General features: G+C 42.5%; 1 protein-coding gene across 1 annotated transcript in view; it reads left to right on the forward strand.

The window, feature by feature from the left end:
- The window catches only part of DNAH6 (dynein axonemal heavy chain 6), a 239,754-nt gene that overhangs the window by 158,104 nt on the left and 68,143 nt on the right, over positions 1 to 13,507 (forward strand). Inside the window, 4 exon segments of the mRNA XM_060237063.1 lie at positions 1,466 to 1,626; positions 3,934 to 4,022; positions 8,884 to 9,030; positions 10,582 to 10,720. Of these exon segments, the coding sequence (XP_060093046.1) occupies positions 1,466 to 1,626; positions 3,934 to 4,022; positions 8,884 to 9,030; positions 10,582 to 10,720 (536 nt within the window).

Consider the following 13,507-nt stretch of genomic DNA (forward strand, 5'->3'; position numbering starts at 1 on the left):
GAACCAGAGTTGAAAATCTATGCTAGTAAAACATAACTCAGACTTGACATAGACATGAGGGAGCTGTGAAGGCTAGAGTCTTGCTTCCAGAAGCCACCGATGCTCTCTTTCTTTTGCCCCCCACCAGCATACCAGCTGGTTGGTTCTGCAAGGAGAAAATATTCCCTCTCCCGTTAATGTTTTCACAGACCCTCTCAAGCCATTTCTCCATCACTAAAAGAAGAATGATTTTCAGGAAGGTTATGCAAATGTTCACAAACTTCTCCACTCCGCCCACATACCAGAACGTGTCTAACAACGTTCAAGAGAGATGAGTTGCCACTTCATGAGTGACTGAGAATCTGATTTTTTTTTCTTTTTTCACTCTTTTCCACCTCAGTCAGTTTACCTTTTCCTTCTGCTGACATTCTCTCGTACAATAGGTCCCCCTTACATACCAGCTTTCTATAATGGGGCAGTCAAGGTACATGTGTGCACGTGGCAACAGTCAGTACGTGCACATGGCAACACGTCTGCTTGTTGGTGGCTTAAAGTGATTTTGAATGCAGCCTAAGTGCTGCTTTCAGGGTACATGGCGTGATTTTTTCTTCTGCCTTTCCCGTGAGTCACAGGAATCTATTAAAAATAACCTGTGTGTTGTCATAATCTTATCTTTGCCCTTCTGTGTGAAAGGCCTAAAGACAAAGAGGCTCTGCCAGCTTTTGCGGGGCAGCAACATGAGCTCTACCTTAGAATCAGGCTCTTTTTAAAAGTATGTCAGCAATATTTAAGCAAAGTTCACTGGACAATGAAAAAGTCACATCTTTAGCCGGTGGGATTTTCCACTGTAAAATTTCAAAGGTCTGCAGCTGCTATTAACAGTGGAGGTGGCCGCTTGTATAAAAATGTCTTACTTATCTTCTACAAAAATTGCAGGTAACCAAGAGTAACTTGCAGTCTAATCATAAGCAGAAGTGCACCTTTCTGAGTCCATTGAAGTCAGCAGCCAATGAGGGATGTAACTCTGCTTAGGATTGCACTGTTAGAGTCGGAATTCTAACCAAACTGTCTTTTCAAAAAAGGTATAGCCTCAAATGCATAATAGGGAACAGTCTGTTTTTCAGGTGTGCAGAGCAGATTTTTACTTTTGACTTCATTGAATATATGGATGCTCAGATGAAAGTTAAGCTGTTTGATGTGGAAGCATAAATATAGATGGAAGGTATTCAATTTGTTTAAGTGATGTTTTTAATACGTGAGGTATAAGTACTGAACATATGAAGCTGCCTTATACTGAATCAGACCCTTGGTCCATCAAAGTCAGTATTGTCTTCTCAGACTGGCAGCAGCTCTCCAGGGTCTCAAGCTGAGGTTTATCACGCCTATTTGCTGGACCCTTTTTTGGAGATGCCAGGGATTGAACCTGGGACCTTCTGTTTCCCAAGCAGATGCTCTACCACTGAGCCACCGTGACTTTGTCTTCCAGAGTCGAGTCAATTTCCTTAGGACAAGGGCAAGGACCTATTGCAGAAAAAATGATTAAGGATGCCATGAAATCGGGAAATTGGGTGTTCCTGCAGAATTGTCACCTAGCGGTTTCATGGATGTTAGCAATGGAAGAGCTTGTAAAAAGTTTTACAGAACCAAGTAAGTGATTCTCCCCAACACTTTTTCCCCCCAGGCCTGCTATCTTTTAAAGATGACAGATCTAATTCAAAGAGTAAGGGAGAGCTTTCAGAGTTAAGAAACTGCTTGTCACACCATTTGGTCATTGCAAGTGAGAGGGGACCTGATGTCACGGGCTGAGGCCAGGCCAGGCGAAGTCCAGGGGCAGTCCAAGGTCTGTAGCTGGGGAGCAAGGAGGGTCCAAAGCGCCAAAACCGAATCACAGTCCAGGTATCGTAGGTCAGAGGTTCAGAAGCCGAAGTCAGGGGGTCCAGAAGTCAATGCCAGAGTCAGGGGGTCCAGAAGCCGAAGTGGCTGCTAGAACGTCAGGTAAGTGACTAGTTGCTTCCACAAAGCCTTCTCTCAAAGCCCACAGCTATATAGCCCTCTGCTGTCTGTTGCCCATTTGGGCTAATTGCTGACTCAGAGGGCAGCCAGGATCCTGCTGAGACTCAAGCACCCTCACTCCAAGAAGGGCCAGAATCCTTTCAAAACTCAGGGCTCAGGGAGCGTCTTGCTCGTGAGCATGCCGCCCTCCTCCGATCCCTGAGGTCCTGACGAAGGCGGTCACGCACACGAGCCACCCGAGAGGGCGAGGCAGGGGGGCTTGGATCTTCTCCAGCAGGAGGCAGGGGCACTGGTGCAGGTGGCAGGGGCACAGTTTCTTCTGCAGGCTCGGCTTCTTCTGCAGGGCCCCCAGCACCCATGACACCTGAGGCCAGAAAGGCAAATGTGATTTTGGGCTGTATTAACAGAAGTAGAGTGTCCAGATCATGTGAAGTAATGGTATCACTTTACTCTGCTCTAGTAAGACCTCACCTGGAGTATTGTGTTCAGTTCTGGGCACCACACTTTAAGAAGGATATAGATAAGCTGGAACTGGTCCAGAGGAGGGCGACAAACGTAGTGGGGATCTGGAAAGCAAGTCCTATGAAGAAAGGTTGAAGGAGCTGGGTATGTTTAGCCTGGAGGGAAGGCGGCTGAGAGGTGATATAATCACTATATTCAAATACTTGAAGGGCTGTCATATAGAGGATGGTGTGGAATTGTTTTTTGTGGCCCCAGAAGGTAGGACTAGAACCAGTGGGTTGAAATTAAATCAGAAGAGTTTTCAGCTCAACATTAAGAAGAATTTCCTCACAGAGCGGTTCCTCAGTGGAACAGGCTTCCTCAGGAGGTGGTGAGCTCTCTTTCCTTGGAGGTTTTTAAACAGATGGCCATCTGACATCAATGCTGATCCTGTGAATTCAGGGGGAGATATTCGTGAATTTCCTGCATTCTGCAGGGGGTTAGACTAGTTGACCCTGAGGAGTCCCTTCCAACTCTATGATTCGATGAGAATTCAGAGCCAAACTACACATTAGACCATTTTACAGAGGAATATGACCATTTTAAAAATACACTGACCTGTGGTGTGTGGGACCAAGTGGTCTTGCTCTCCATGTACCTTTTCAGGTGCCAAAACAGCCCCTCCGTAGTTGTGTCAGTACTTGAGAAGGCCGGTGGGGGGGGAGATCATGTGGTCTCCCCTGCACAGCGGAATTTTTTTAAATGGTCAATGTCTTGTGTAGAATGGTGACAGTGGCCACAGGTTGAACAACCATAATGTGGAGTCTGACCCATAGCACAGGTCAGATCTGAACCAAAGATTTCCAGACTTAAAACATGGTGTCTCAGCTACTAGACTTAACTCTTGATTTTACAGCATTCTTCTGGTTTGAAACCTGATTGCTTGTCAGCTGGGCGACTCCATACAGCAAGATTCATTATCTCCAGTTCTATTATTATGCCTGCTTCTCTGCCACTTTTCAAACTTCACCTAAAGTTGTGTGCTATCATTCACTTTGTCTCTTTCAGCACTTTTGTTCTAAAAATTGCCTCCCTTGTATAAACATCATTTAACACAAGGTCACAGTTTTTCTTCTTGTACAAAATTTGGTTTTCTTCCAAATTCATCTCCTTTTGTATCATATATTTTACATCTCTTGGGTTTCGAATCCTTCCCCATTTTCCTCCTGCAAATTTTAAAATGTGACACTATATATTATTCCTCCTTGAAATCATTGAGAAGTTAAGTAGTGTGTGTGTGCAACCGTGAGGCTGTAGGGTACAATCCAGTAAGATCTGATCCAGGCAAAACCCACTGGAAATTAATAGGAAAGAGTGGGAACATTGTTTGATAGGTTTCACCCATAGCATTGCTCTGGCAAATGCCTTAGAGTTTCACTTCATTCTGAAACTAAGTTTACCTTACAATATTTTTTGACTCTGCAATTCTCTGTTTTTCAGGCGTGTCTATCCATGAAAGCTTTCGACTCTATTTAAGTTCTATGCCAAGTAATACCTTCCCTGTCACTGTCCTTCAGAACTCTGTCAAGGTAATATCTTTTGAAAATACAAGTAAAATGGGTAATTTTATTGTTGGCATCAAAACCATGGGCGTTTTCGCACTGACCTTAATCGGCAGCGACGTTCCTCTTCACCGCGCAGGATCTGCGCGGGTTTCGCACCAATTGCTGCGGAGCACCCGGAAGAGCCGCAAAGTCCCGCGGCTTTTGTGGCGCAAATGGAAACCTCCAAAAACCAGTTTCCATTTGCGCCGCAAAAGCCGTGGGACTTTGCGGCTCTTCCGGGTGCTCCGCAGCAATTGGTGCAAAATCCGCGCAGATCCTGCGCGGTGAAGAGGGACGTCGCTGCCGATTAAGGTCAGTGCGAAAACGCCCCATGTGTTTACTGAGGGCAAAACAACTACGATGCTATATCAAATTACAAATAGTGGCTGTAGATTTAAATCCGTGCCTTAGGACAAAAAGTTTACCCTTCACATTGCACCACTGTCATGATTTCATACCCCTAAAGTTCCACTTGCCCCTTTTGGGGGAAACATGCCTATGGTAATGCCTGAACGTTCCTTATACCTTGAGACAAAGGGGGACATTGTAACATTTCCCCTTTTAGTTCTATTACAGCTGAATTCTGAATTCTCAGAGACCACAGCACACCATTGTTACACCCAATGATGTCATCATGAGTTAAAAGGGATTTAGGAGCCTCTCTGGATTATCTCTTTCCCACCCCCCAACATCTGCCTTGTTGATAGGGAGAAATGTGAGGCAGCTGAAAAGAGGAAGAATGTGTGCAACACCTTCCTCCCATTTTCTTCCTTCCTTCCTTTTCTGGTAGTGCCCTTGGGGTATTTGAGTGCCCAGAACTCCTTATAATGGGTGTTAGGAGTTGTAGGAATTAGAACATGCATGTGGGAAGTTAAAGAAAATGGAGAGAGATGCTGCAAATATTTTTCTTTCTCATGTCATCACTCTGTTGTTCCCTCCCAGCATTGTAGGTGAGTTGAGGCAGTATGGAAGGGGAAACAGGGATATTCTCTTTTGGCTCGGGTTTACTGTCCAAGTCAGAGCCGCTGTTGTGAGGCTTGCCTCACTTTGTTGGTGGGCTTTCCAGCATGCTGGATCTCACATTCCAAGCCCAAGGAGTATCAGTTTTGTCTCTAGCTTTGAAGTGAGAGGTTCTGCTCAGTGCCAGTTTTGAGGTAGAGACTAAAATCACAGAGGCGGCACGACGTGGGTGTTTGAGGAAGGCATTCCACGAAACAGAGCATCACAGGAAATGGCATTATTTGCAAAATTATTTAATTTGTAATGAAATAATATTTCATGCAACAGAATATCACAGCATACCAAACACATATATTTACAGTAAGTTAGACAGGAACCATGGCCTGCTGTTAGTGCATCTTGGCTTGCAGAAGATCTCAGGTTCAACCCCCTGCATCTCCAGTTAAAATGATCAGGTAGTAAGCGATGGGATAGACCTTTTCTGAAAATCCTGGAAAGCCACTGTCAGTCTGAGTAGATAGTACTGGCCCTGAGGGACCAATGGTTTGGTTCAGTAGAAGGCAGTTTCATTTCAATTAGTTCCTTCATCAAGTATTGTTGACCATACTGTTATGAAATGTCTGTGCTTTCAGATCAGCTTAACCATGCAGATGTGCTTTTAAAATAGAATTAATGAACAATTTTGATATGGGGGGTGGTTTATTTTACAAATCAGTACACTCAGTATTGAACAGAGGGATCCAAAGTGCCATCTAACTGAAATTAAAACAAGCACAGATAGCTGCCTCCCATGTTTTTTGATTAGCCAGTTAGAGTACTAGAATTCCTAAAGCTTATATAGCAAACAGTTGGCACGAGAGTGCTATGTTTTCATCCAGTGCAATGTTTGAAATTCAGAACGTATCAAAAACTCTGCAAAAAAAAAATCTCATTAGGGAAATACTTGTCAAAATTAAAACCCTCTCTCTCCAAGACCATCTGCCTTAGCTATTACCTTTTCTCAGGCTGACTCTGCCATGTATAAATACTCAGTTGCGTGCAAAATTGTAACCTGGTGCACCTACAAACAAAATAACAATTAGCCAGAAAGTACAGTTTAAGGCTTAGGAGCCCCGTGGCACAGAGTGGTAAGCTGCAGTACTGCAGTCCAAGCTCTGCTCATGACCTGAGTTTAATCCCAGCGGAAGCTGGTTCAGGTTGCCGGCTCAAGGTTGAGTCAACCTTCCATCCATCTGAGGTCAGTAAAATGAGTACCCAGCTTGCTAGAGATAAAGTGTAGATGACTGGAGAAGGCAATGGCAAACCACCCTGTAAAAGTCTGCGAAGAAAATGTCCTGATGTCCTGTTGGAGGCCCTGATGTGATGTCACCCCATGGTTCAGTAATGACCTGGTGCTTGCACAGAGGACTATCTTTACCTTTAAAGTTTAATGCTTGCTGTGGCTGGTGGGAAAAAATGAAAAAGACAAAAGAGAGACCGCTCTTGAATTACAAATGCCTGGAAAACCAGGGCTTCACAGTAATACTGCTGGCAGATGCATTTCCTTGGCACAAAGAATTTCTAATGTCTCTTTTTGAATGTTTTTATTTTGAGTTCTGTTCTGATTTTTATTCCCCACCCCCACCCATCCCCGGCCCTGTCGCTGTTGGTGTTTATAAAGCTGCTACTTATATTATTTATAGATGGTGCCAAATTAAATCTATCAGCCACATTACATAATAAATATGCATGTGGGATTGCATTGTAATTGAATTCTTGGTTTTCCTTCTTTCTAATTAAGCCACATGAAATGGCAACTAACAACCCTGCTAGGCAAAAGCTATATGCTAAAACAGAAAGTATTCCAAAGTCTGACAACAGTTAGAGTGGCTACAGACTTACAAATACATTCCAAAGACATGTTCCCATGGAATTATTGTGACCAAGCATTTTGCTCCAATGACCTATCCCTCTGGCCCTGGAGCAGCTCATATATTCACAATTATTTTTTCATCACTTGTATTGTTCTGCCTGAGAACATCTGACCATGAGTAGTGAGAGCTAGAACCCTAGCTTTTAGCGCCATCTTTGTTTATTTTTCAGCTCCTCTAACCTTTTGCCAAGCATTGACCCTTTAAGGTTATGCCCATATGATGGACAGCAGGCATATGCATAACTAGAGGCAGTTAATGAGTGATATCTAATGGAACTTCAAGTGAATGACAGCTAATGGAACTCACTCTTATAGGGTGAACTGCTTCTAACTGTCAAAAGAGTGTGACAGTTGGAGAGAGCAGTTAGAGTTAAAGGAGTTGAAAAGTGATTGGAAAAGAGAGCGGTGGTCTTTGTGATGCTCTCTTGGGTCTGACAAGAAACACAAAGCAGAGTCTGATTCAGAGCCTGTGCAGGGTGGCTTTGAATAGTGTAAACTCTGTTGGAAGGCTGTTCCAAGGAATTAAGAACAGTCTCTGTATGTGAAAAACAAATTATCACATCTTGGGAAAGAAAAAAGTCTCCTGTATTAAGCTTTGTATCCAAGAGGGAGAAGACCGGACGTCTGGTAGATCCGAGTCTCAGTGGCAGTGGGTGCATTCAGAGCCAGGTTCCAAGTGCGCTCAGTGCTTGGGCACTCTGCTGTAGGACAGACCCAGGGAACGCAAAACCGGCCAGGCAGCGTTTGTGCTCCATGGAGCCTGCTTTCTATTGGGGAAGGCAGGCTCCAAGGAGCACGCATGCTGCGTGTGGGGAGAGGGGGCACCTGGTGGCACCCTGTAAGCCAAGTGGTGCCATAGGCAGCCGCCTACTTGGTCTATTACCACCCGCTGGCCATGGTGATTGGTTTTCATTAAAGTACTGGAACAACAGGGACAACTGAAAGACAGTGATGACCATTTTCATTTGGAAGTAGTCTTGGGGTTGGATCCAGCAGAAAAATTCTACTAACAAAAGGAGGAGACAGGGTTCCCCCCACACACACACACCACCAATTTGCCCTCCTGCTGCAGAGTTCTGACTCCTCCTTCATGTTGTTCCTAGGCATCCCATGGAGAGATTTTTGGCTGCAATGGGAGGGGAAAACAAAAAGTCCCACTTGATGGACAGAAATCTCTTCAGTCAGGATTTCTATGGGATCCAAGCCCCTGTAAAATAGTTCTGATAGTCATTCTGAATTTGCGAGTGAAATGTATGCATCTCCTTGACAGTGATCATGATTATTTACTTTATGTGTTGGTCATATAATAGATTCTTAAAACTCTGCAGAATACATAGCTTCTATGAAAAAAAGTTAATTTAGCATGAACTCTGCCACTTCCACTGATTTTTGTAATGCTACTATGGCTACAATTCTTTCTTGCAATGGGGCAGACTTCTGTCAAGCCAAAACATATGATCTTTAAAATATCACCTTTAAGTAAAGACCGTAAAAAAGAAGCCTTACCCATACTATGTTCTTTAATTATTCTCCTTATAAAATACGTTGCTTTGTTACAGTCTTGTGTATGTAAATTTATTTTCAAATTTCTGTCTGCTCCAAATTTCCTTATTTTCATAATATAGCTTTACATTTCCATATGCTTCCCGGGGTAAGCAATCAGTATATTAACTTGGTTAAGACCTGGGAGCTTTCCTCTGAGTGGAAAATACAATTTGCATACAGATAGCTACTAATTCATGCGTTAACTCGACAGCACAGTAAGCAATTGGAAAACAAACTTAAGTAGCCCCAGGGCTCTACACCCAAGTCGATGCAGTGGGAGGTAGTGACCACTGCTTTCTAGCAAAATTGTAGCCCATCATGTTCCATGTGCAGAATGGGGATATTACTCTGGGTTGGCAAAAATTCGGATGTTTAGGGATCTGTTTGGTAAGCATGTAAAAATAAACCTTGCCTATCATATATATTCAGGTAACTAATGAACCTCCCAAAGGACTCCGGGCAAACATCAGGCGAGCGTTCACAGAAATGACACCTTCGTTTTTTGAAGAAAATATCCTGGGGAAAATGTGGAGAAAAATAATCTTTGGCATTTGCTTCTTCCATGCAATCGTTCAGGTATCTCTTATTTATTCTGAAACGATCAAAAGAGGCAGTAGCAACAGTCAGTTCAGTACATGTTGTACCATTTAGAAAGTATATCCTGTATTTCCTTTCAAAGGCCTAATGTGTTTTAATCCCACCATTTTTTTCTCAAGAGTGCCCAGGGCAGTGGACATAGGGGCTGTCCCATTTTCTCACAACTGTAAAAACACAGTAGTATTTCTGGAAAGCTTCTTTGGTATTGATGCAAAAGCCATAAAAATATTGCCTTTATGTCAGTATTAATCTAATGGTATGATAAAGCTCCTCATAAAGTTCAAACCTGCTGCTACCTAAAACTGCCATGTTAATTATAGTAAATGCAAAGGAACAAGTATTGTCACATTTTCTCAAAGAGGGAAATGTAATTCTCATTTACTATGTGTGGGAACACATCTTAGTGGTCTAATTGAAGTCATAAAGCGCATATCTAGTAAAGAGAAGGAAAAGTGTTCTGAAATAATAAAAAGATGAATACAGCTTTCCTTACACCAAGCCCCAGGTCAGTTTTTTCCTGCAGTCTTTTTTGCTTTATGTTCCCCTACCCACCCATCAGAGAGGTTTGAGCCACCTGGGCTTAAATGCCAATTTCATGTAGCAAAATAAAACCATAAAATGGGATCCAGCCAGCATTTTCACTCAGTGTCACCCGATTCCCCTCCTTATAAAACCCCCATTACTGGAGGAATTTATCTATACAGTTCCCATGATCCCCTGCATAGCTTTTTTGGCAGTCAAATAGGTACCTCCTGCTCCCTTTTTCACCAATGAAAAAGCAGGCTGGACCCAGACCATAATCTATAAAAGTTGTCTAATTATCACAGATGTTGTTTATTAAAATATTATAGAAATATTTCAGCATTAAAAATTCTGCCCTCAGCGGTTTTACATCTAATGAGTCAACAGTCTAATAGTCAGCTTTTCTGGAATACTGATACAGTTGAATCAGAAACCAGCAATGCCTCAGTTTCTGCAGATTATATCCAGAGTGCTGGACTCAAGGGGCCCAAGACTGCCGAAATTTAATGCAGCATTAGCATGTTGTTGCTCAAGTTGAAACTGAGGAGACCAAGGTTCAAATCCCCTCTCTCCATGAAATTCTCTGGATGAGCTTGCGCATGTCATCCTCTGTCAGCCTAATCTACCATACAAAAGTTGCTATGGGGATAAAATAGTACAGGAGAGAACCAGGCATATCACACTGTACTCCATGGAGGAAGGACAGGATTCAAAAGTAATACTATATAATAGTTTTGAAACAAGACATCTTTGATGTTGGGGGAAAATCATTCTATATGGGTTACCTGGCTCCCAAAACTGTACCTGGGATGAGATCCAAAATTGGTCTCCAGGGATATGCTTCCTCTCTAGTTTCATTTGCCACACAAAGAAATTCTTTATTATTGAACAGGAGAGTGAAACAATTATTATAATAAAAGGAAATCACAAACAGATTGTGTCATGGAACCGATCAGAATATACAAACCAAATATACTAAAACATCTGCATTGACTGTTACTCTTCTAGGAGAGGAAAAAGTTTGGGCCTCTTGGATGGAACATATGTTATGAATTTAATGACAGTGACAGAGAATGCGCCTTACTGAACCTCAATCTATATTGTCAAGAGGGGAAAGTACCCTGGGATGCCCTTGTTTATATAACAGGTAAGATATGCAGAGTTTAAAAATAGCAGCACAATCCACTACAAATGATTATTAAAGCAGTGGCTTGGATTTAGAGAGTTACTTAGGTAGCTTGGGCTCACCCCATTAGCTTTTATTCTTTGAATCCTTTGAACAGCAGTTCATTACAGTATTTTTAACCCAGATTTCTATTTATTTAACCAAAACAGCTAATATTCCCATAGTAAAACTGTATGTTGTCATAATAAAACAATCCAGTTTCAGCAGCATATGATAAAAAAAAAAAATAACTGCAACATAGAAGCAAAAAGAAACCAAACCAACATTTGGCTTACACTTAACAACTGTAAATAAAAAGGTCTTTGTCTGGCCTCTGAATATTAATATCAAAGGTGACATGTAGCACTCTCTACTGAGGGCGTAATTCATTACATGTTTTTCTGTTGACAAGCTGGTATTTAATAATAGCATTTGAAGACATTGGTGGAGTGCCTTGGTCAAGAGAGAGTGAGAGAGATGGAGAAGGGGAGAGACCTCTCTTTCCCTTGACTGGCTGTCTTTTTCTTTTAATTGCTGATTCTCCCCTGGCCCATGTCTACTGCAGCTGAGGTGCTGCCCACCTACTGGAGCATACTGTCACAGAAAAAAAAGATAGTTGGGGAGGGCAAGACCAGCAACCCACAAAAGCAACAGTTTCTCTCCTCAACTGAAGTACTTCTAATTGATCATTCCAGCATCTCCCATTATTAATCATTCTAATATTAGCAGCCTGTACCTCTCACACAGCAACCAAACCAAAAAACTCCAGCTGTTTGCACTGGCTATAGATCTTCTTCCTACCCAACTCCCACCTGGCTAGATTTTTCCCACTCTCCTCACAAGGGCATTATTACTCAGTGCCTTCCATTGTGTTCAGATCCCTCTGCAGCTCCTAACTGAGGCTACCAAAGAGAGGAGAAGTAGCAGGCAGATGCCTTTCCATGTGGACCAGAGCTAGCAGAGAACCTTTCTTCTGCTCACTGTAATTGACATTTGCAACTGGAGTCTTTTTCTGACTCAATGCCCAGGTTAAAACTATGTTAAATAAGTAATGAAATAATCAACAGGGCATGAACCTGTTCAACAGGGCATCACATTTGTTCCATTTCAAAGGGACACATTGATTGTGAAACTTCTATCAGTTCTGAAGATGTGTTTGCCTTTGTTGTGGGGCAGCTGTTGTTCAAGAAACTGTGAACACAGGATAAAACATGGTGTGAAGGTTGCAACAATATAGAAAAAAACCACTGTGTATTTAAAAGACTATTTTTATGCACAATGGACTTTTCTAATAAAATCATCATTTTTCAACACTGTGGCTGCTTACAGACGGGCGGTTAAAACTGTCCAGGGGATGGTAGGCAGGCAGATCTAAAAAGCGTGTCTACATGCACGCATCTGCCTGCCATCCCTGTCCCGCCCCTGAGCCATCCTCAGCTTACTGGGAGCCGGCTTGAAAACCAAGGCACCTCCCCAGCCATCTGGACAGCCGAGAAGTGCCCAGGGAGCTGCAGACAGGGCATGTGAGCGTTCCGGACTCTCCCTGGGGCGGCCGCAGCCTGTCCCTCTTCTGCATGCTATCAGGATGCTCCCATTTGCTCCTTTTCCAGTTGGCTCACTTCCGGGTCGGCTTAATGCCACCCTGATCTGGCCATCTGTTAGCGGCCAATGTGTGGCAACACTTTATGATTTGCTAAATGTGCAAAGCACAAAAACTACTTTTCAAGAGCAAAAAAAAAAAAGCTTCACAGATGCACAAAAAGTATCAAGAGCTTAAGCATTTAACCACACAGTTCAAGAGTCCAATGTACAAATTCAATATTGCCGACTTGGTCAGTTGAAACGAGGTTCCTGGTGTTCTTCCTGTTTCAAAATGAGCCTTCTTCTGTTCTTATAACAAATCAGTGTATTAGTGCCTGTCATCAAGGACTACAATCAGTCAAAGCATTTCCCTTTTGAAATTTGGACCTTTAGGCCTTGAAAAAACATCGTACATATCCTCTAATTGTTTAGGCTGATTGTAGAAAGCTGCAAGAAATTGGCGGTAATGGGGGAATATCTACAGACAATTTGGAACTCGCAGCCCTCAATGATTTGGAATATCTACAGATTTGGAACTTGCAGCCCTCAATACTCTCTCAGTCAACATGACTTCCAGGTGCAGATACACACCTAAAACGCAGCCAAAAAATACCCCAAAAATGAAATGAAAGAAAAAAATCCCTCGGCCCCACCCATGACACTCATATTCTCCCAGAACACTCAATTAATATCAAGTAATATATACAAGGAAGATAATAGCATTCTTGAAACAAAAATCTGATCTATTGGAAGACTGGGGAAATATTCTCTATGTATAATGCTACATTTTCTTCTGAACAAATATTTATTTTGGAAATTAGTGAGTTTATCTCTATTTTATGTGTATTTCAAGAGAATCTTGCTTTTGGAGCCACAGCTCAGAAGAGATTTTTACACTTCATGATTTTCCAGCTAAAAGTACATGCTTGAGTAATTGGTGTGTCATTCCATTACGATGCTGGAGTTACTCCACTGATTGAATTACATAATGCTGAAGTAGTTAGATACACGTCCCTGGTGACTCTCTGCATTCATAACATTGTTAAATAGGAACTTTGAGGGAGGATCTCCATAATTGAATAGATAATGTTTTGGGGTGGTTTTTTGGGAAGTGGAGATAAAGAGGATTCTTCCTCAGGCCTTTAGCTTCATGGCTTCGTTGATGAACTGAGACCCAAGGAATGTGAT

The sequence above is a fragment of the Heteronotia binoei genome, chromosome 4 (assembly GCF_032191835.1).
Source record: "Heteronotia binoei isolate CCM8104 ecotype False Entrance Well chromosome 4, APGP_CSIRO_Hbin_v1, whole genome shotgun sequence".
Taxonomy (NCBI): domain Eukaryota; kingdom Metazoa; phylum Chordata; class Lepidosauria; order Squamata; family Gekkonidae; genus Heteronotia; species Heteronotia binoei.